Below are 23,023 nucleotides of genomic sequence, written 5' to 3'. Positions count from 1 at the left end.
TTTCCTCATAATCGTTGATAAAAATTTTGTTTTCATTAAAAAAATATATTTTTAATGATTATATAGGAAAAAGTTATATTCAATAACAATAGTCAATTTGCATACTGTAACAACAGAGGAACTAGTGAAGTGTTTTTTTAAACAATATATAAACATTGGATATAGCTCAGAGCTTTTGTAAACTTCCTTTATTGACTTCTTAAGTACTTTCAAAACTGTTGTTCAAAACTAATCTTACTGTAGATAGACTTATACTGTTTGATTTCACGTCCAGAAATTTATCATGTACTTTAAAAATTCATGATGGACAGACCTCAATAAGTAGTAATGTATGTCAACTATTAGTATTAGCACTGCTCCAGTTTTGGTGTTTGTGTTTATTTTTAACTTTTCTATCATTATATATATTTTTTTTTATTGCTATATGGTTTTACACTCTGTAATGCCAGTGGAAGGGAATACTATGATTTTTAAACTTAAAAACATCTTGTGTTGTATCTTACCTTGGACACAAATGTGAATATATTTCTAGACCGTAACTTTGCCGACAGAAACTACATGTATTTAACTTTTACATACATTTTTTTATAAAACCACTTATTATTCACCTAAAATTTAGAATTTCTACATTGGACTAAAGCCGGACAGTCACTCTGTAGTCGGCTGACGCGATTCTATGAAGCGCGCACACGCACACGCTTTGGATCATTTAGACTGCCACAGACAATCAGCAGACGTTGTCGCATCGTCTAGCGCTCACAGGGAGTGAAGTTGGATTCATCGTGCAACAGTCATTCAACCGTTGTACGCCGCCGTAAGAGCCCGACTTAACATGCACTCCTTGCTGAAGATCGTGACAAATGTAAAACATGCAATGTCGAAAAATGAATAGCGTTGTGATGATTCACCTAAAATTGATCAACACTTTTCTTTCAGTGGCTACCAAAACTCATGTATCTAAACATAGGCTACAATCGTCTGAAGAACATTCCGAATCTTGGCGTCCAGGGCAAGCGATGTTTGATATCACTAGCCGTCCGTAACAACAATCTCGACAACTTGGATGGGATTGAGGAGCTTGATGGTTTGGAGGAGCTAGAGGCATCCCATAATTGTATCCATGATGAGAAGTGGCTTGAGGTTTTTTCTCAACTACATTACTTGGCCATGGTATGTATCTATATATTGGTTTTAAAGTGTAACTTAGTTGTTGTGCACTGTATGTGCTTAAACCTAGGAGAACGTTGGTTTTAGTCCAATTCTAATGTTGCTATTCTTCATTCCCTAACCCATTTTTAATTTTTTTATTATATATTTTTTTTTTGTCTTTGAGAAGTAAACCTCTTTAACCTAAATCTGCGTATCCATACTGTTATTGATTCAATTTAATATAGTTTTTTTTATAGATTAGACAAGACTTTTTTTATAACATGTTCAGCGAACCCTCTGACTGCAAATATTGATGGTTTCGAATAAAAATAAAATTTTATTTTTGACCAACCTGCTGCCGCGAAAAAGTGGAAATTTCAGAAAAAATAAACGTTTTACACTGTTTACTTTCACCAATAAAATGTGATTTTTATTTTCTCCTTCGTCTGCATGTTTTTGGCAAATCTATTTGCTAAATAAGAAAACAAAATTTTGTTTTTAATTTTTATTCCGCCCTCCTTCGATGATCTTTAAAAACAATTTTTTTTATAGATTAAGAAAAAAAAATAATCAGACTCGTTTGTCCTCTAGACATAAGTTTTAGATATTGAGCTACATAGAGTTGGTTGCAAGCATGTTTAGTATGAAGCTTACAATTAACAAAAGGAAGATCTAAGTCACTTTTGGTAGTTTTCTGTTTATATGTCATTCATCAGTTGTTTATTGTGAATACATTATTTTGGATCAATATTTTATTATATTTATTTATTTAACACTTTTTTTAGATCAGTGATGCACGGCTAAGAAGGTATTTCATCCTTACAATGAAGTATATAAAAACTTAACATGATATATTGTACAAGTGTACAATTTACAAATAAACAATTTAAAAATTAAACATATAAATGATTTTAAAAATTAATATATAAACAATTTAAAAATAAAAAAACTTACAAATAAACAATGTAAAATTTAAACATATCAACAATATAAAAAAATAAAAGAATTTTACAAATAGCAATTTTTAAAGTAAACATACGAAGAATTCATTATCTGATTGTTGATTTGATGTAAATGTGCAGTATCTAACTGGTCTGCCTTGACTATCTATATAAGTTCATTTTATTTCAGTTTTAAAAGTTGTATCTCCCTGATTAATATGTAGTTTCTGAGTTGACTAGGATAGCTTCCTCCAATTTTCATTGTTGTTTTTAATTTGATAGAAAGTTTCTGTCTCATTTTCCATTTCTGGTTTTATTTTCTTCCCTCCAGGTGAATTTACAAGGAAATCCTGTGAGTTACAATACAAATTTTAGAGAAAACATCATCAAGAATATGTCGCCAAAGGCAACCATAAGATGTGTAGGTTCAAGATATTATTTGTATTAGATTACACAAGGAAACAAGGGAACAAAATTGTGATATCGCCATCATCAGATAATGAAAATAATAATGTTTAATGGCCTATTTACACAGTTCGACAGTGGCAAGCGATAGCAACAAAAATATTGTATCCACCAGTGCGATCCATTTACAGAGCATGCGACAACTGTCATGGTACACACAACTTTCATTGCTTGTTCTGCAGTACCTAATTGCTCGGAAGAATATCCGGAGTCAGTGATTGTTAAAGATTGTAATATTTTTTTTTCTCGACGCATGTAAATTTATAATTATTCTATGCTGAACGACATGTTGTTTTGTTACATCACATTTAGTGACGATCACCATGAAGAACATAATTTTTTTTTTTTTTTTTTTTTTTTTTTTTTGCTGCTGTCGCAGGCCGCTGTCACACTCTGTGTAAATAGGCCTTAATTATGAGACCAAAAATGTGATATTTTCCACCATAATTTGGTACAGAATGCAAAATTTGAATGATGTGTGTGATAAATTTAGAGAAAAAAAATTTAAAAAAAGATAAGCAACTTAATTGTTAACACTGTTGGGCTATGTATTTATTATTTTTGAGGGTCTAACGATCCACCAGTATTTGGTTAACTTTCTCATGTTTTTTTGTTTTTTTTTTCATCATTTGTTATGTTTTTTAATGTTTTCTACACACAGCCTATAATTGATGATAAGCCAATCAGCAAGCAGGAGAAGACAGTAAGTATAATACTATTTCCAAATGCGTACGCTGATTATTATTGAAGGTAACCATCTGTTTTGTAAGATAAGATATTTTTAACTTTCTCTTTTGAATTGGCTTATATATTTTATGTTTATTTCCTGGACACCAACATCTACGGTACTATGATTATGTTGCAGCCATCTATTATACAAATTGGTTAACAATGGGATTCATTCACTTATTTTCCAAGTAAAATGTCAAGTCATCATAGTCTAATTATACACTTGTATATGCCATCATGCTTCAGACACCTGTATGCATTACAGTCAGCATAATGTATTTAATAGAAATATATATATCATAATGTATAAGCCTTTACCAAACCATATTCGTATTTACCCAAAATGCATATACTCTTTGTATATTACACTCCCATAATACATTTATATATAAACAGTTTTCCCATTATATATTTAAAAAAAATTATCCCACATAATATGCAATTTGTAATATCCACATAATATCACACTTACCAACACTTACATCACTAGCACATAGTATATTGTGATAGTTTGTGAAAACGAAAATCTTGTCAAAAAAAGCATATATTGGTTGTTATGCAATTATGTATTCTTTACCGCACAAAAGTCTGTAACGACAGCAGCACATATTTTAACACACTTTTTTGTTTTCATGAACTAACACAATATGCACTCTTTGTGTTAGCTGGTGATGCAAGGGACTTTATATTTACAGTCTTGTTGAATGTAAACATTTTTCAGCTTGAACGGAAGAAAGTTAGTAAGCGCCCTCTACAAAAATACCGCCAGTCAGCCAATTTTATGGAGAGCTCTTTCGAGAGTAGTATTGATCCTTCTATGCTGGATAATTTTCCGTCAATTAACGATAGTTCTAGAGGCCCCGCTAAAGAAACAGAGAGCCAGCTAAAGAAAGCAAGGAAGGTACGAACACCTACAATTAGCAACACTTTTCAAGACCCATCTAAGATCAAAGAAAAAGGTGAGATTGTAATATATTTATTTATTGACAATAAATTATAGTAAGTTATTAATATAATATTATTGCCATTATGTATAATGACAATAATTTATAATAGTGATACTAATCCTAGTGATGTTGATAATGATTGGGATAATGATTATGACAACGATATTAATGATGATGATGAGATTGTGATGATATGATAATGAAGATTATTACGATGATAAATTTAATTATAGTGATTGTTATGATGATAGTAGTGTGCGTATGATAATAGGAAGCTTTTGATTGCCCGACGACGGAAAGACCAAGAACGTAATGACGTCAGTGATGAGTCTGCGCATGCGAGAATGTTAAGTTCTCGTCGTAGGACGTAGTTAGGAACGAATCGATATTGTGCAGAGAACGTACGATGGTCAGTGATGAGTAACTCTGTTTTATTTGTTCAAATCGAAAGCTCTCTATTGATGATGAGGATGAAAATGGTTATGAGGATGATGACTTTGCCAAAATTTATTCTTCATTCTGATTCTTATATTCGTAGGTCCGCGTCAAAGAGCAGCTACGACAAACTCAGACTTCAGGTCCGAGATGGATAAGATGCGACAACTTCATGGACCTCATTGGCTTATTGCTGTTCAAAACATAAAAACAGATGAGTCATCGACTGATGATGGATCATCGACCAAAAAAGCTGCTAATGGCAAGAAAGATAGAAAGAACAAAAAGAAAAAAGAAGTAGCAATTATTGATAAACCGACAGTACATGTAGAAGACAATAGAATATGTTTGTCATCAACTGAAGGTATATGATTTTTTGATTTTCATTATTTCACAAAGGAGTATAAATGGGTACCTGGTAGGGAGTGAATGATTCGGAATGGAATTAGTAGTGCTGATTACACGCATAACTAGGAATACTCCCCGGTGGGAGGAGGAGGGTGCTCATTTTGTGTGATGATTGAATGATTCTGTATCCAATGACCAGGGAAAAAAGTGCCTTTAGCAGTTCTTCTATAAGTGGATGTGCGCTATATATATCTTACAAAAAATAAAATAAATAAATAAATAATTACATGCATAACAAGGAATACTCACCAGGAAGTGGAGGAGGTTGCACATTGTATATGAATGATTCTGTATCCAATGACCAGGGAAAAAGTGGCGTAGCAGTTCTTCCATAATTGGCTGTGCGCTATATAAATCTTATACAATAAAATAAATAAATAATTTATTAATTTCAGTATTAATATCTTTATTTTTTTATTTTTTTTACCACTTTTCCTGTGATGTTTTTTAGGAAAAATGTAAAAAAAATCCTAAAGAAAATGATAAAAGCATTGAAATTGCTCACTTAGAAGGGTCAAATAATTATATGATAGTAAAACTATTAAACTCACTCCCCAACTAAAAGAAGCATAAAATAAGTATTCTGTGAATGTTGCCAAATGGTACTTAGAATAGTATTATGAATTGTATGGCAGAAGTAACTACATTGCTATGCTCTACCTTCTCAGTCACATTATAAGGAAGGAAAAGGAGTGGGCCGTGTATACAAGACCTAAAGAGAAATCAAGACTTTTTAACCTTCATTTAAGACTTTACAAACACACCACCTTTTTTTAATATAATTTTTAAGGGCATTAATATAAAATGTAGTTTACACGAGGCTGGGCATTTTAAGTTGTTTACATATTTATAGTTTAACCTAATGATTCATTCATTCATTCATTCATTCATTCATTCATAGGTACCGTACATTTATTTTCTTCAACATAGGAAATACAATAATGCATGTAGAAAACAAACTAATGAAGAAGGCATTTCCAAAAAAGCAAAAGCTTGTGTGTAGGAATGCCTATATAAAAAAAAAAAAAATATGAAAAAAAAACATGGGGTACATGGAAAACAAAATGGGTATAAGAAAAAACATAAAGACAAGAAAATCTTATTGTCATTTATTCAGATAGTGAACAAATATGAATATTAAATTAAATTCAATGTTTTGAGGATAGGTGATATTTTAATACTCATCAGTTTTCTATGTAAATATTATGTAGAACTAAGTCAAATATTATTGAGTAGCCTCAGTAGTCATTAACTAAATACATGTAAAAAAAAAAGTGGTAATGTGACTAAGAATAAAATATTTATGTCTAGGGTTTTTGCCTCAATAACAAGCTTTTGCTATAAAAGATGTTGCTCAAATTTGTGTGAAAACTTTTAAAATACATTGACTGTTCATTATAAATTTTCTACTATCTTATTATTTTTACTTTAAAAAAAGATAGGGTTGTTCTGAAACAAATATAGTGAACCCTCCAATTTGAGGCCCCTCTAATTCTGAAAGCCGCTAATTCAAGACTACTTTTTCAAAGAACAAAATAACAGTCTTTGATCTGTTAACACAAAGCTAACCCTCTAATTGGGGACCAAACCCTGAGGCCACCCAACATTTTTAGGTCCCAGAGTTGGTCTAGAATTAGAGGGCAAACTGTATAATTATTGTGAAAGTTTCTATTATTTGAATGGCTTATTAAATTATTATTGTCAGGCTGATTGTTGTTTTTTGTATATTATTGTTATTGATTAATAATATTATTCGGTTTATTCTTATCATTATCATTACGTTTATTACACAGGATTGATATCTATCTAATTATCTATCAAATTATCGCTATAATTAAATTGATTTCAGAGGAGGAGCTGTGTGGTCCACTTCTTGTTCGAGTAGAAGATCCAATCAGCGCAGATTTACAACATGTTTTCCTGACAGTTCGGGGAACTTTCATCCAAGAAAAAAACTTAGATGGTGAACTGATTGACCAGCTTGACCTTAGAGCCCTGAAAAGGTATAGAATGTTTTACCAAGCTGATTTATATTTTATGAAGTTTAAATAACATATAACATGAAAAATTCAGTGACTATTACAGATACGGCTGTTCAAAAGAGGGTATTACCCACTTGTTAGTGAGCTCTTCAATACTACCTGAAACAAAGAAACAAAAGTTGAAAAATACAAAAGTACAAGAAAGCTCTTCCAAGTTGTGGAAAACATTCCTACAGTGCATTGTAACACATTTTTAGGACTAATTTATTAAGCTTAACAATTTTAATATTAGTGCAACATTTATATAGTTGTATATTGCAATAAGCTGGCTCTATGGACTTTACATTATTATTCCGAGTCACTGGACCAAACACATCCTCAAATCCCTGGGGAGAATGGAGAGGAGCACAATTCCATAGGCAGCTAGAATCCGTGTTTGGTATTAGGTCCCACCAGGTATCCACATACTCATGGGTGGAGAGAGACAAACTTTGATAAAGTGCCTTGTCCAAAGAAACAAACGAGATTTTTTGAGATTATATTGATTAGAATATGATAAAAATATTGTCTTCATTAATCTTAATGATCAAATTTGATTTTCGTTTTAAAATTAATTGTTTTTGTTTTGCTTTGCAGCATAACTCAAGGAAATGAAACAGTGCTAGAGGATTCAGGTAAACATTTGATCATCCCAGCAATCCACCTGACATTTGATTACATGAGGAAGGATAGACAAAGACGTGACTACCTTATGGATGATGACAAAGACAGCAAGGTAAAGAATCAGGTTGATTTTTTGTGATATTTCATAATACAGTATATTGATGATGATGCTGATGACTATGATGATGCCGCCGGCAGCATCCTTGACCTTGTTGATAGTAAAAATGGTGGTGATACCCTCAAGCATCATTGTGATGATAATATCTTGATAATATGAAGATGATTAGTGGTGATGGTGATGATGGTGACCACGATGGTGGTGGCAACAATGAGGAGGATGGTATGGATGAGGACAATGATAAGATGATGGTGAGGATGAGTATGAGTATCATCAGAATGGGGGATGATGATGATGATTAGGATGATAATATTGATAATGATAGCAAAGAGGATGGCAGCAGCAAAAATTGGTGAATGGTAGGGTTTAAAAGTACATAGTGCAAGTTTTTAACATTAATCCAATCTGTATGAGACTAGTTTCGCACCAGAACAATTTAAATGTGGTGGCGCAAACAGTTCCACTAAACCTACCTATAGTAGAATTGCTGACACACCAACATTTTTAAATTGCCGTAGTGTAAACCAAGCCTTATGCTCTGTCCACAATATCAAAATTTTCTTTGACAAAAAAACTGTTGTATGCCCATATATAGTCATGGTCTGCCCATATATGGTCGTGATGTGATGTTATCATGACCATATTTAGGCATGTCTCATGTTTTTGTGTAAAATAAAATGTTATAGTCTGGGCAGGGCTTTAGTCACAGATTAATCACTTTTTGAAAATCTACTATTTGAGGTAGGCACAATGTGGTGAAATTGTCAAACATAATTAATTTGCATAATTAGTTTAAAATTGAAGAATTTATAAAATTCAAAATTTGAAGCTGCATAAAATTATTACCTATTAAATTATAATGTTTTGGTATTTATGCTTTGTTATATTCTTCCATTGCTCTTAGTATTGTTATTTATTAATGCAACATGAAGATAATTATGTTTGGTAACCAAATTGTTAAATACACAATTTATTAGCTTTTGTTAGAAACACTTTCACCGATGTTAGAGCAGAACCAATCAAGTGTCATAATGAAAGATCGAATGCAGTGCCTAAAATGTTCCAAAGAATTTAACAAAACAGATGCCTACAAGGAAGTACAAAATAGACGCAACGACCAATCTTTTCTCACAAACGGTGAGCATCTTGCACTTTCTATAGGTACTGTTGCTTTCGATTTGCCATGAGTTAGAATTTAGAACTTACTGACGTCATATTTATTTAACTGCGCATGTCTGAAATTTGTATGTTGAGTTATCCCTTAAAATTTGGAAATCAACGTCCAAGTCTATGTTCAGTACTATATTCTTTTAAATCTTGGAGGTTTGCATGGCGAATTGACATTAATAAATAATTATTATAGGTTTTCGGTACTCTAAAATTCTCAATTGATAGTATTTTGGTTCTGAGAAAAACCGTTCGAATTGTAATGTACCAACCAAAATGCCATTAATTGAGATTTGTAGCATATTCAGGGGTGCGGGACATTCGTGTTATGGTGCATTGTTGCTAATGCAACCCCTGCACTGTTTGATGTCAAATAAATAAATGAAAATGAACCTATAATTATTTATATTCATTTAATGAATGACTGAGTTGAAGTATGTTGGTTTTTACGTTTTTCACATCTCTGCGTATGCATCATTGAAACAAAATATTTAAATTGATTCATGATAAAACGTAGAAAATTTACGTCAGTTGTCGATGGTGAACTTGTTCTATGTTGTTGTTCTACTTTCTCATTCAAACACTCCCTAATGTTAAAAAATTTTTTGAGGCCTGCCACCAATTCCAGGGCCCTACAGTAGTTTGAAATCCTAACTAAAACTGAAACAGCATACTAGGCCTTGAGGCAAAAGAGTAGGAAGCTTTGAACAGGTTCTCCAGTATAACTGATGAAAATATTTAATTATTGTGACCTTTTTCATCTGTTTTAAAGAACATTGATGCATTTGAATTTAATTGGCAGTTTGTTCTTTGTCACATTAATTAGCAATTGGATACATAAATAATTACTCAGAGGTTCCAAGTCTCCCAGAACTCCCAGGAGTCCCCGGAAATCGGTATGGTCTCCCCCAAACAAGCAAAAATCTGCCGGAAATTCACTTATCTCCCGCATATTCAGTAAAAAACGAATCTTTTTGTTTTATTTAGGCCTAAACTTTGGTTGCCGATTATATTTTTGCAGTCTGACAGTGCCATTTCCGGGCTCCTAACGATGCCTATTCTAAAAAATTCCCTTTGTTGGTACCTACACTTTTTCCTCATAGAATATATAGCGCCCTCAATGTAATTAAACAAATCCCCCAGAAGTGGGTTCTACCAACTTGGGACCCCTGATTTACTTAACAACAATTAAACTCTGGAAGGGACTATTTCTCTTGAACTAATAATGAGAGAGTTAGATAGTAATTTTCATGCTATTAATTACTTAACTGTTGAAAATTGTAATGATCTCTTTTAGATATTGAATCTGTCAGAGAGATACTGGTGTGCCCTAAATGTAGAAGTGATCTTCTGGTTGAGCTGGACACCATGCAGTGGGAAGACCAACAGCTTCCGGCATCCACTGGCAACACTCCATTTGGATCCCTAACATCCCTCAACAATGCACTCCCATTGGCAGCATCCTCACCGTGGAAACAGACTGAGTACGTTGTTAGCATAAGTTTTTGGTCCCAAGTTTCAGAGGCACTTAACTGAATATAATAACTTGCCATTGTTCTTTTAACTAGAACACACGTCAAAAATATTAGAACCATCCATCCCATGCTATGCTAACAACCTCTATAAATATGTCCTTATTTTCTTTCATTACTAAAATAGATTCTAAAAAGGGATGTCCATATCCTATTGTACCCCGGTTTCCGATGCCCTTATCAAGGCGAGACGATTGGCCGAGCGGTAAGGCAGGGGCGCCGCTAATTACAGCCTTAACATTGGCGCTGGTTCCAGCCGCTCCTCGCCCATGTTTCGGTTCGTAGATAAGGATAAGGACTTAAAATGGAGGTCCAGTGTACACATCTGGCTCATGTGCACTTTAAAGAACCCATTGCATCTTTCGGAAAAGTAGGGGGTTACCCCGATGCTATGGTTCATTTCAGCCCCTGTCGTTGTGGAATGATGTAAACATGTAGCTACTTAGGCAGTCACGGACCATGCCCATACGCTATTCAGCACAATGACGCTGCAAGTTATGGGTTATTCTCCTACCTTTACTCTTTACCTTATCCACATGTGAAGTTGATAGTGTTATGGGGTTTTGTTTTTACAAGAACTGCCCTCTACGTTGATGCACAACAACTTTTATGTAAGCCTATAGCGCTCTCAGCCTCATAGTAGTACTACTAACATTATTATAGTTTGTATATTTTTTACTTTTTTTCTTTGTTTTTTTAATGATTTATAGATTTTGACATCTCATCCATGTTTGACATAATTAAGATTGTTGTACAGTATCCTAACAGGAAAAAAAAAAATCATATCAAGCATGCAGTCATTATATGTATGTCATTCATATTGAAAAATCATTTACCGTAAAACCTTGAATTAAAGCCCTGGGCTTCTTTGCTTTTGCGAACTTTGGATGGGCTGCTTTTCGAGATGGGCTTCTTTTGGAGAATACTTTTGCTAAGTAAAGTATCATCGATTGTATTTAACTGGCATTAAATAACCTAAACTACTGTATAAACCAAGCTTGTATTTAATTTATTTTGTTTTCTGAAATTCATGTACAGTGTATGTACTGTACTATCTCGAAAAGAAGCCTATGCTATCTTGAAATGGGCTTCTTTTTTTACAGGCTAATTTTGCAAACTAAAGAGGGGGCTTCAATTTGAGATGTGCTTCATCTCGAGAATAAGCCCACTGGGCTTCATTTCGAGGTTTTACTGTATATTCCATCACTCAATTCAATTCATCTGCTTATTATACTCATTGTATTCTCAGAACTAAAGATCAGCCATATGTGCGTTCATTGGGGAGTAGCCCAACCGACTTCCACACCCCAGATAACTCCCCTGATAGTTCACCGGTGTCGAGCTTCATCACAACTAACCACTCTTCCTCTTCTACCATTACCCAAACTCGCATTAGTAACTCAACTGCAATACTGGACGGCGACAGAACAGATGGCGGCAGTCACAACGATACCGATGTCTTGGAAAAGGATTGCGCCACTCTTGAGCGAGAGTTAAAAGAAGACATGTCTAGACTCGCCTCTCCTCTTCCGAAGCAGGAACTTCCGGAGTACCCTCATGAAAAGATAGAAGCGCTTTTGGAGGTTAATAAGAAGGAAAAGTTTGATCAGCACTATTGTTTAGTACCACAGGACATCTTAGGCTCGAATAACAGTAGTCGCAAAAGTTCTAGGACTAGCCTTGTTATCGATCCAAGTAATCGTGAAAATTTAGTCCTTCCTACAGGTGCTCGTCAAATGCCAGTAAATCATTTGGAAAGACCACGCCACAACGGCCATTATAAACAGTCGTTATTTGGAAGGGATAGTATAGATAGCGATATAATGGTTTTGAACCATAATGGAAACGTGGCAGATGTAGACAATGATTCTCCACTAGAAACGTCAAGTAATTCACAATCTGGACTTGTAAAAGCCTTAAACAGCGGTCCGGAAATACGAGTTGGCAATGGGAATATGAACGATTTTGAAGCCAGCACGTCCTCTGGGAACACTCCGTATGGATCCCTATTAGATAGTTTCATAACAGATAAACAATTCACCTCCGATTCCGAATCGGAAAGCTCTAAAATTGTACGCCCCAGCGGCTTAACGGTATCAAACAGAACAAGTCGCGGCCTCGCAAATTCTAATCGTTCTCTAGAAGCAACTCCTTTTGGAACACCTCATAATTCAAGCCCAGTTTCCGGTGAAATCGGTGGCTTATCAGACTATATTAGTGCAACAGACTCACAGATAAACAATGGTTATTCAAATGATCTTGACGACCCTTCTGATTATTTTTCTACGGCAACCAAGGAAGAGCAAGAGAAGGAGGAGAGTGCCATAGCGGTAGATGATCTTGATCATAGCTTCACAACGGTAGATCACAGACTCAAGCTCTACTTTTCCATGAGTTTGTTCGGAGATGTTGAAGAGTTTGCTTGTATGCTAAAAGTAAGTATCCATTGTGTTTGTTCTTACTATGTATCATAATTCTCGGTTATTTATTCTTATATGAAATATGTTAATATATGTGACCGGCTCTGGTAAGACCATCTGCTTGTCGGAAAAAATTAAAATTGAGTTTTTTGTGTTTCTAGATTCTGCATGAATTCTTCTTTAAAACAGTGTTTATTTGATGGAAATTAGTTGTGTATTAGCAAAGTTATGAACACTGTATTTAATTAATTGATGTCAGCCGTGTAGGTTTTGAGAAAACAACTTCCACAGATTCCAAAATCAATAGTTTAATTATAAGATTTATATTTTTAAAATAATTTTAATATACTGTACTTTTCAGTTAGATTTAGTTACTGATATCTTGCGAAAATGTGCTTCAATATATCTTCATTTATTAATTCTAAAAATGTTCAAAATTCTGATTCTCAAATTTTTTGGATGCTTGTGGGAAATTAGAAATTGCGACAAAACGGGGGGTTTTGCCAGAGCCGGTCGCATATGATAGATAGTGTCATGGATGTAGATTAGTTATGCTGATTTTTTATAAAGTAAATACTCGCACATTATTTTTCATGTTGATATAATACATTCACTTTAATTAATTTATTAATGAGGAGATGTTTAATTGTTATACAGGGTCAAGTCTTTCAACACAACAAGTTAATAGAATTTCCTGGTCTTATGGTAGTCTCAACAACCACAATATTTATTATGAAAATCACCAACAAAGAAAGGTAAGGAATGTATACAAAGAATAATATCCAGGTCTGCCTCCAACTAAAGACCACTTTTAGGACTGAGGCTTCCATGGTCTTTAGCAGGTTTGATCTTTGGTCTATTAGAATAATAAGGCCATATTGATTAATTTGTTTATCTTAAATTTATGCGCGTTGTTCACGCCTCAAAAAGTAAAAAACTGTGAGATTTCCTTCCAGTAGGAAGTTGTTATTCCCATATGTTTGAAAATGTTGTATAAGATTGTTTTTGATTGATGTCAGACAACATAGAAAATAAGATAACATGACTCAAATGCAGTTCGAATTAGCGTTATGGTCAATTCAACTGTAAATATAATTTTATCAAAACATATTTAAAAAAAACAAACTTTACAAAAAACCGCATTCTGCATTACATTTTTGGAAACAGGAGAGCTTTGAGACAAACAATTAAATTAATATGGCCTAATGATAAAAGGACCAATGAAAAGTGGTCTTTAATTGGAGGTGGTCTTAAATTAAATTTAATTGAAGAGGTCTTAATTAAGAGGAGAGGTGGTGGTGGTGTATCTAAGTAGGGAAGGGTGTGAGGAAGGTTGTGCCTTCCTACAGGAAAATGCGTGCTCTCCCTTCCACTGGAAACTTGCCCAGCAAGAAAATTATGCTCAGGCAGTTGAAAATCACCTCATATCACCTCTATCATTCTCCCAGGTAGTAGAAGCTTCTCAGTTTCCCATTGTATCCTTATCAGCCCCATCTCCAATGTCAACACTTCTAGATAAGCTACTGGGGTTCCAAACACCTATGAATTAGAAGGAAAGGGGAGGTTGCAGAATGTTCACATTTGAGGCGTGCCATCCCAAACCCAGTGTACTTTCTGAAATTGTAAATCTGAGTAATTAGCATAGGAATGTGGCAGCATTGTATACTTTAGTACAAGGAAGCCGAAATAATTTTACTTGTAACTTTGGCTGTAGTAAGTACTCATCATTTTAAAGGTTATAATGTAGAGAATATGAACATATTAAGTCCAATTTGTTTTGTTTTGGTAACCAATGCTGGTTTTTTTTTTTTTTATGGAAATCCCAATTGATTCTGTTCTGATCAATGACCAAGGCAATATAAGTGCATAGAGACTGGTGTAGTAGTATGCATACTGTTATAAGCTATAAGGTAACAATTTATAAAATCAAATTATTTTATTACATAAAATATATGTAGTTTATTGTTATATGTGTACATTTTATTTTTAAATTTTAGTGATAATCCATCTGATTGGGTGTTCAAGAAATCTCAGCATCCAATCAAAGATCTTCGACATCTACACGTCGGTGTTGGTAGTCAGTGCATTCAACTGGAGTTTAACACGGAGGTGTCAGTATACACGATCCAGATTAAAGATAAACTGCGTTGTGAACAATTTATACATTGCTTACTCGGTTAGTACTGTAATAGAATTTTATGACATGGTAAAGTTATATTTAAATTTTAAGCCTGAGAGTGCTAGTTCTGGCCATCTAGAGGTGACATAAGCATAAATTTTCTCAGCCCAAACTATGATGAGGCTGAGGTGATCTAGACATCTGTGAAAGTCCCTACCTCGGTCCCTTTATTTCAAATTCCTGGGTTAGCCCCTGGTTCCTGTATACATACGACTATGTTGCATTGTATCATATTTTGTTTTGACAATGTTGCTAATTGCAGATGTTGTCGAGAATTGTGCTGATGCTAAGCGGTTTGCAGGCGTCTCCAGAAATCATGCACTAACATTGTTCAATGTTCTGGAAACGATACATAAATCTGACGCTAACGAGTCAATAGATGAAGACAGTACCTTAAGAACTTACATCATAGGAAGTTTAAAATCATATAAAACAATTAGGAAAGGTAAGAATTTACTTGAGTAATTATTGCATATATATACTTAGATTACTTAAAAAACAAAATAGAGTATAATCCCTCATTTGGGACACTGCTATTATAGACACTTTTCAGCTACAAAGTGACTCAGTATATATCTTAACACTACAGCCAACTTTATTCAGGGGACCTTTTCATAATATATACATTGAAGTGTGTAAAATTGTTACGATTTTAATTGTATGACTTAATTTGTATATTTTATTGTTTATATAAGAATCAAGAGAAGTTTAAAAAATAAGAAAATCAAGAAAAAAGGTGAAATATCAAAAATGCTGTAATTCAAACAACTTGATGTATTGATGAATAAAAGTGGTGGTTGTTATACCACGAAAGAGAAAAAAAAATATATACTTTTATTGCTGAATATGTCACCTTAATAGGGGCTCTACTCTTAAAACAGAGAGGCTTCCTGTATGCACAGAAAAAGCCATTAGTCATGTTACTGTTAGGCCATGTTTTTTTGTAAATACTATCAATAAGCTTTTACAAACAGGCTCATAACATACATACAGTTGTGAGTATTACTTTGTCATGTTTGTATAAATAAATGTTTGTGGAATATTAGATGGCAAACCTATTCTTGGTTAAAAATTGTACCTGACTTTTTTTTTTTTTTTTGTATTAAACTGCATATGACTTCCAACAACCATCCAACCAACTGGTCCACCACATGTATGTACTTTAGGAATTGCTTTGGTGTTTCCTTATCATCACATCTTTATTTCGCAGTATGTCAGGCAGTTGATACTACCTGCAGCATCGTTGTCACAAGCAACGAGATATGTATTTTGGATGAGAATTACTTTTGGCCATTGAATCCAAACAACAGCATTCCACCAAAGATGAAACAGTTTACAGTTAAGCAACTTGAACTGATCAGTAACATTTCTGGCATTGTAAGTGTGACATTTGTTTTTTTTTAATGTATTCTTTTAACTGGTTGCTGCTTCACAAGCTAGCTACTCTTTTTTGGTGGTAGAGACACGATTTTGACAGAACTGCAGAACAAGCAGGTCTTGAGAAGCTGAAAGAAATTTGCTAGTAATTTGTTGTGCAGGCAGGCATGCAGGCAGCACTTTGTTTGACAGTGCTTTGTGAACTTAATCTGGTTTTTGTAAGCCCACCATTATGAAACAGAAGAGACAATTACTTTTATTTAACCCACCAATGTTGATGTGTCTATGGTAGTTTCTCTTTTTTCTGTTTGCAATGTTTTATGTATTGGTACATCGCCATGAAAACCAATTTATATGCATGTTATATGTATGCGTGAAAAAAATGAATATATATATTTAGATAAATTTTAAATGTTTTTATTATCATTATATAAATATTTGCATATACAAAATTAATACTATATTTGTTTTTTCCTCAGGTGTTATTCAAAGACAGTGAGCAAGATATCAGTGTAGGATTCTTCAATGAGGTAATCAAAAACATTTTCATTTTTTTTTAAAGATTAATATTTTGTATTTATTTTGTATTGTTATAATCATGTAACAATTTCAATTATGTTTCGTAAGATAAATTTATACTTTTTGTGTTGAAATCCGGAAAACCGATAAAGCTTGGTACTTGCTGTGCCCGGCGGTCATCGGCTGACATGATTCTATGGAGAATGCACGCAAACGCATCGTTTTTAACGATGATTCATTCAGACTGCCACCGGCAATCAGCTGATGGTGTCGCTTCGTCAAGCGCTCACAGCTAGCGAAGTTTGATTCGTTTTGTGACAGTCATACGACCGTTTGTACTACGCTGTGAGTTCCTGACTTAGGAATTCAATCAAAACTTTGGGATGTTGCTGATTTTCAATGAGACTGATTTTGGCCATACGTTTATTACTGATTTACACAGGCTATCAGAATTGCATGAGTTTTGTGAAAAGTATATATTTTATCATTTGTGCATCAGTTAATTCCTGAGGATAATATTTTCTTGTTTTAAATTTGCAATTAAAAGCAAATAACTTTAATTTTTTATAAATACAATTAAAACATTGAGGTTTTCTTGATCAAGTTGGTTAACTCAGATACGGTATCTTTTATTGTTCTGATCCGTTTGTATTTGATTAGGGTTCCGGTGAGGAAAGTTACTGGCATTTACAAACAGAAACAAAATCATCATTGAGGGCGCTAATATCAGCTTTAGAGGAACCATGGGAGAAAATGTTTGGTGTTGAGCTCCAGTGCACCGTGCATCCTAGTATTCTAGTGCAGGTAAAGCTATCTGTTTATTAATAATTGCACCATAAATCACCTTCAGACTTCACCTTAATAATCCAAGATACAAGATTCTTTTATTGTCACTTATGGAAAAATTCACAAGTAAAATTCTTTTTCCTGATGCTTACAAGTAATAAAAATTAATACAAAGGTTAGTACAAAAGAGAAAAAAAAAAAAAAAAATATATATATATATATATATATATATAATATAATATAAATCATCAAAGGTATATAGGTGGGTGGATGGATGGATGGATGGATGAGATAACAAAAATTTAGCGCAAGGTAATGCAATGGAATTGTCGGTGAAATTTAGCATTATAGATAGGCCTATATACAGAGTTGTGAGTGAATGAATTTCTTAATCTATTAGTATTGCAATTTTTAGGGCGTAGACGGCCAGATTTGTTAGACGTGTATTCATGATAATAATTGGCTCCCTGTTACCTTTTCCACCTGTGACTCTTTAATTGTTATGCTCTGTCCACACTATCAAATTTTCTTTCACAAACACCATGTCATCATGACCATATTTAGGCATAAACTTTGATAGTGTGGACAGGGCTTCAGAATCATTGATGATGTCAGTGTTGATACTGCTTTAATGATTTATTACATTAATGCTAATAATATGAATAACATTACTTTTTTGCAAGTGCTTAGGAATGTACTGAATATTATTCGATAACACGTTAGGTAGAGCAAAACATCACTCCTATGATATTTTCCTGACGCAAACTCACATCGAAATAATATGAATAACATAAATTCTGGTAGTTAAGTAATTATACAATATTATTATTATATGATATATTTTCAAAATTATGTATCGTTAATCAAGGCTTTACAGTTGTTAAGTATATTATGATTGTGTTTATAATATACATTTTAACTGTAATATACATTGTGACTGTGTTTATACATTACAACTGTAACTGTATTATGATTGTGTTTGATGATGGCTCTTCATGGAAATTTTCTTCCGTCGCCACGTATGAATCAAGATTAAGATACATTACAACTGTAATCTATATTTTGATTGTGTCTATGATTTTGTCTTTGACTCACTTGGATGTATTGGGTCAAATCTGTTGTAAACCAAAGGAGACAACTTTCTTTTTAATCTGCATTGTAAAAACTATAAAATGAATCATACAATTCAATAAACGATACCATTAATAATAATATGCCTCATGGCGCCATATTTATATCGCTGTCTCAGTTTTAATAGCATCATTAAGTAGTCTGCAAATTCAGACATATAATACTCTACTACTAAAGTATAATACATACTCCAAGTATGTATAATACATACTCCAAGTATGTATAATACATACTCCAAGTGTTGAATCATACTTGGATTATGTATTTTACATATATTGGACCATGTATAATACATACTTCAAGTATTGATTCAATATTGCCACATATGTCTTCATCAGGAATGAAAAAATTATCCATATTTACAAACTTATATGCACAAATACCAAAATCATTACCTCTAGTAGGTGGCAAAGAATTCTTACTCATTTACTAACGATCAAAGCATTCTTGCGTTACTGATGAAATCTACCTACAAAAACAACGGAAGCTCCTTTATAGCTCCGAGTCCATTGTTAAGCAATGGGTGTATTCTATGTATAGCAAACGCTTCTTTAAACAATAGGATAGACCAGTTTTGGGAACTGTCAATAATATTAGTACTAAAACGATGGCATGCATTTCAATACTTGGAGTATGTATCATACTTTCTAATCATACTTTCTAATACTCTACTATTACAAACATTAATATTTGATATAATTATGATTCTCTGAGAATTTGGCTGCAGTTCCAAAAAGAAAGTGGATAACTTTAATATTGGAGCTAACTGAATATGAAATTCATACTGGTATGTCATAGGCCTAGGTCTTGAGGTTACACTTGTGGCAGATATACTGCTATGGGCAAATCTAGTGCTAGTGAGTGGGCCAGGCTTGCCAGCATGATAGAGATCTTGTTGCTCCATATGCAGGATTTATTTCCTCCTTGCATACATGAGGAATAATCAGTAGTATTTATGCTTTTTTAAGAGGACAAAATTCTGAAATGATTTCTGTTTTGGTGGAAGAGTAGTAGTGTAAAGTGCCTTTTTTTTCATCACTGCATCTTGGTGCTGCTGTGAGAGGGCCAAATACATCATCACTGCATCTTGGTGCTGCTGTGAGAGGGCCAAATACATCGGCCATTTTATTAGTCAATAATTATTAAGATAAATAACATTTTCTTTTTTAAGGAGGATATGTGATTCTGTAATAAGTGATAATCAGTTGGAGCCAGTCCAGTAACCAAAGATAGCACAGAGGCCTTCAATCCTCAATCATGCATATGCCACACATGAGAAGTAAAATTATGGAAGGCAATTTAGCTGTTAGCTGCCACATTTGGTAGCAATGCAGGTTGTTAGAAAGAATTTGATGCTACACATACCGGTAGTATTAATGCAGATTATGGAGTTGCAGTCGATGCCACAAGTTATAGCAATGCAGATCATGATGGTAAATTGTATACCACAAGTTGTAGCAATGCAAATAATAGATGTAAATTTGATACCACAAACTGTAGCAATGAAAATTCTGGAGGAAAATTGATGCTACATGCAATGCAGATTATGAAAAAAAAAATTATCTAACTTTGATTACTGTACACTAAAGTTTTTAAGATGAAAATATTAATAATCGCTGATCAATACGGTATACAGTAAGCATTTATACTGCTACAAGAGGTAGTATAATCTTCATGCTACAAAAAATAGCACAGGGCACCTTGTTGAAATCATTTCATGATATGCTGAGCATACTGGATGCAACATGTGAATTCAATCTATATTTAGATTTCATAAAATGCATTTGCATAGAATCGCAAATTTTGAAATTAATTAAATAAAATAATCTAAAGATGCCTTTTCTTATGTTTATTTTGAAGTTGGTTAAATATATAGGCACCAAGTACTCAATTATATTTTGATGATTTTGACCAGAGTACAGAAGAAACTGTATGCAAGATATAAAAATGATAATAATAATTGATTTATTAAAATTTGTTGATATTAAAATTATTATTTTTACATGTAAAGGATTTTCCTGCCATGTGTTGACTATGAAACTTATTTATTCTGTTTAAAACGTTGTGAGGTCATTGGAGGGGAAAGGTCAAAGGTGTCACTGAGTTCCAAACAGTGATAATAGGGAGCTTTCGATTGCACGACAACGGTAGGACGGAGAACGTAATGACATCACTGAAAGTCGTCTGCGCATGCGAGAACGTTAAGGTCACCTCGTCGAGTAGATTCTGGAATGCAATTTGTTCAAGCATTGCGTCGTTGCACAAATCGAAAGCTCCCTAGTGTGATGAATGACACTCATTGAATAATCCACTGTATTCATGTGTGAATGCGAACACAAAATTAACAAGAAAGTTGTGGATGGTTTTATTTTAAAGCAATTGATTGTATTCTTTTTAACGCAGTATTATTTGTTTTTAATATTACCTCATTATTTTATCTCTGTGTGCAAAGCTTTGTCCAGACTATTAATTCTTATGTTTCAAATACCTGTGATCTGCCCATATATGACTATGATATGATATCATCATGCCCATATATGGCTGTGATATGATATCATCATGCCCATTTATGGCTCTTATATGACATTATGCCCATATATGACTATGATATGACATCATAATGCCCATATATTGGCAAATCACAGATGTTTGCCACATGATGGTGTAGACAAAGCATTGATTTATTTTAAAATATACGTGTTCATTTGTTTATTTAGAGCATAGGTTGTCTTAAATGTTTTATCATTTGAGGCTTGCCATCCCCAAACCACCGTACTGTCGCTAAATATTAAACCCGTATATAGGGTCTGTGGTTAAACTGCGTAATTAATAGATTGTGGCAGTGTGGTAACCTTTAGTACAGAGAAACCATAATGCCTTTACTCATAACTTTGGCACTAGTAAGACTATTCTAGTAAATAGTCTATCATTTTAAACCTTATAATGTGGAGAATATGATATGAACATATTAAGAAGTCAGATTTCTTGCTTTGGCCACTGATGGTGGTTTTGGCATGGCAAGCCCCATTTTATGGTTCCTCTAAAGAATCAAATTGTCAGTTTTGTTTGGTTGGGCTTGTGTGTGTACAGATGATTTTATTTCTATTTTTAAGTAAGTTAATGGAAGCCACATTCTGGTGCACTCAGAATTTATTTTTGTTTTATTTGTTAAATGTGTTTCACCACCAAATGTATGAATTAGCACTTGTGTAGGAAACATTGTGATCATTTGCAATATTTTTAATTTAATAAGCACATTATAAATTTGTTTTTAAAAGCAGGATTTATTTTATGTATAAAATTCTTAAAAGATTCAGTTATCAGAGATGTAGATAAGTGTTCAAGGTGCTTGCCTCCTGATACCATTGACTTGTGTTCGAATCTGTGAAAACGAATGGCAGTGCCAGAGATTCCCCATCACGATGTCTGTACCCACCTCTGCCCCATCATGGTTGTTGCTGAGGTATGCTTCTAGACACCTCTAGATGCCTGGAAGTGCCGCTTAGGGGTCGTTCAACAATATCAACATTTCCACAAGTGTACAAACAGTGAACTAGAGGGACGGGTAGACAAATTTGTAGACATATGCATAAAAATGTTGATTCAAAATAACATGCAATATGTAAAATAATGGTAAAACTCTGATGTAACCATGGATATAATATTCATTTTTAAGCAATCAAGTACATTGTTTAGTTGACTTCACAAAAAATGAAGAATGGTTTGCAAAATCCTCATTTTTGTACACTTTCAGAGGGGAGTTAGGGGCTACTGCAAAAGAGTACTGTTTGTACACTTGTTTACAGACTATAAAAATGCTTTTTCAAAGCAGTGTTCCCTGATTGGCTTCTTCCCTAGATGAAAGTCCAGTGTTTTCTGACATGAGGGTTCTCTTCCCCTTTCCTGGCCCCCTCACTGGTGCTGCCACTGGTGAAAACACATGATTTTTATTCCTTCCATGTCTCTTAAGATATACTGCCTGTGTTAAGCATAAAATGAGCAATAAAATTCAATATTTTAACTGCTTACTTATATATTTATGTAATGTACGGTAGACATCCCCCCCCCCCTTCTT

At 33.6% G+C, this 23,023-nt stretch overlaps 1 protein-coding gene across 3 annotated transcripts in view; it reads left to right on the top strand.

Annotated features, from left to right (window-relative positions):
* The window catches only part of LOC117116869 (serine/threonine-protein kinase 11-interacting protein-like), a 29,885-nt gene extending 8,947 nt beyond the window's left edge, over positions 1–20,938 (top strand). The window contains exons 6-22 of one of the 3 annotated variants that reach the window (XM_033260973.1): positions 937–1,170; positions 2,422–2,511; positions 3,217–3,258; positions 4,006–4,243; positions 4,770–5,030; positions 6,924–7,077; positions 7,693–7,831; positions 8,815–8,974; positions 10,302–10,488; positions 11,786–12,971; positions 13,614–13,711; positions 14,954–15,132; positions 15,398–15,580; positions 16,346–16,512; positions 16,992–17,042; positions 17,692–17,835; positions 20,120–20,938. In XM_033260973.1, the coding sequence (XP_033116864.1) occupies positions 937–1,170; positions 2,422–2,511; positions 3,217–3,258; positions 4,006–4,243; positions 4,770–5,030; positions 6,924–7,077; positions 7,693–7,831; positions 8,815–8,974; positions 10,302–10,488; positions 11,786–12,971; positions 13,614–13,711; positions 14,954–15,132; positions 15,398–15,580; positions 16,346–16,512; positions 16,992–17,042; positions 17,692–17,835; positions 20,120–20,131 (3,525 nt within the window). In that variant the 3' untranslated portion in view covers positions 20,132–20,938. Of the gene's footprint in view, positions 1–936; positions 1,171–2,421; positions 2,512–3,216; positions 3,259–4,005; positions 4,244–4,769; positions 5,031–6,923; positions 7,078–7,692; positions 7,832–8,814; positions 8,999–10,301; positions 10,489–11,785; positions 12,972–13,613; positions 13,712–14,953; positions 15,133–15,397; positions 15,581–16,345; positions 16,513–16,991; positions 17,043–17,691; positions 17,836–20,119 lie in introns of all 3 variants that reach the window. The other 2 variants (XM_033260974.1, XM_033260972.1) reach the window with 2 other exon arrangements.
* Positions 20,939–23,023: the final 2,085 nt, after the last annotated feature.

This window comes from Anneissia japonica, unplaced genomic scaffold (assembly GCF_011630105.1).
Source record: "Anneissia japonica isolate Jap-2015-1 unplaced genomic scaffold, ASM1163010v1 scaffold1302_len1884557_cov193, whole genome shotgun sequence".
NCBI lineage: Eukaryota > Metazoa > Echinodermata > Crinoidea > Comatulida > Comatulidae > Anneissia > Anneissia japonica.
Note: the sequence above shows the minus strand (reverse complement) of the source record. Positions and strands in the feature narration are given on the sequence as shown.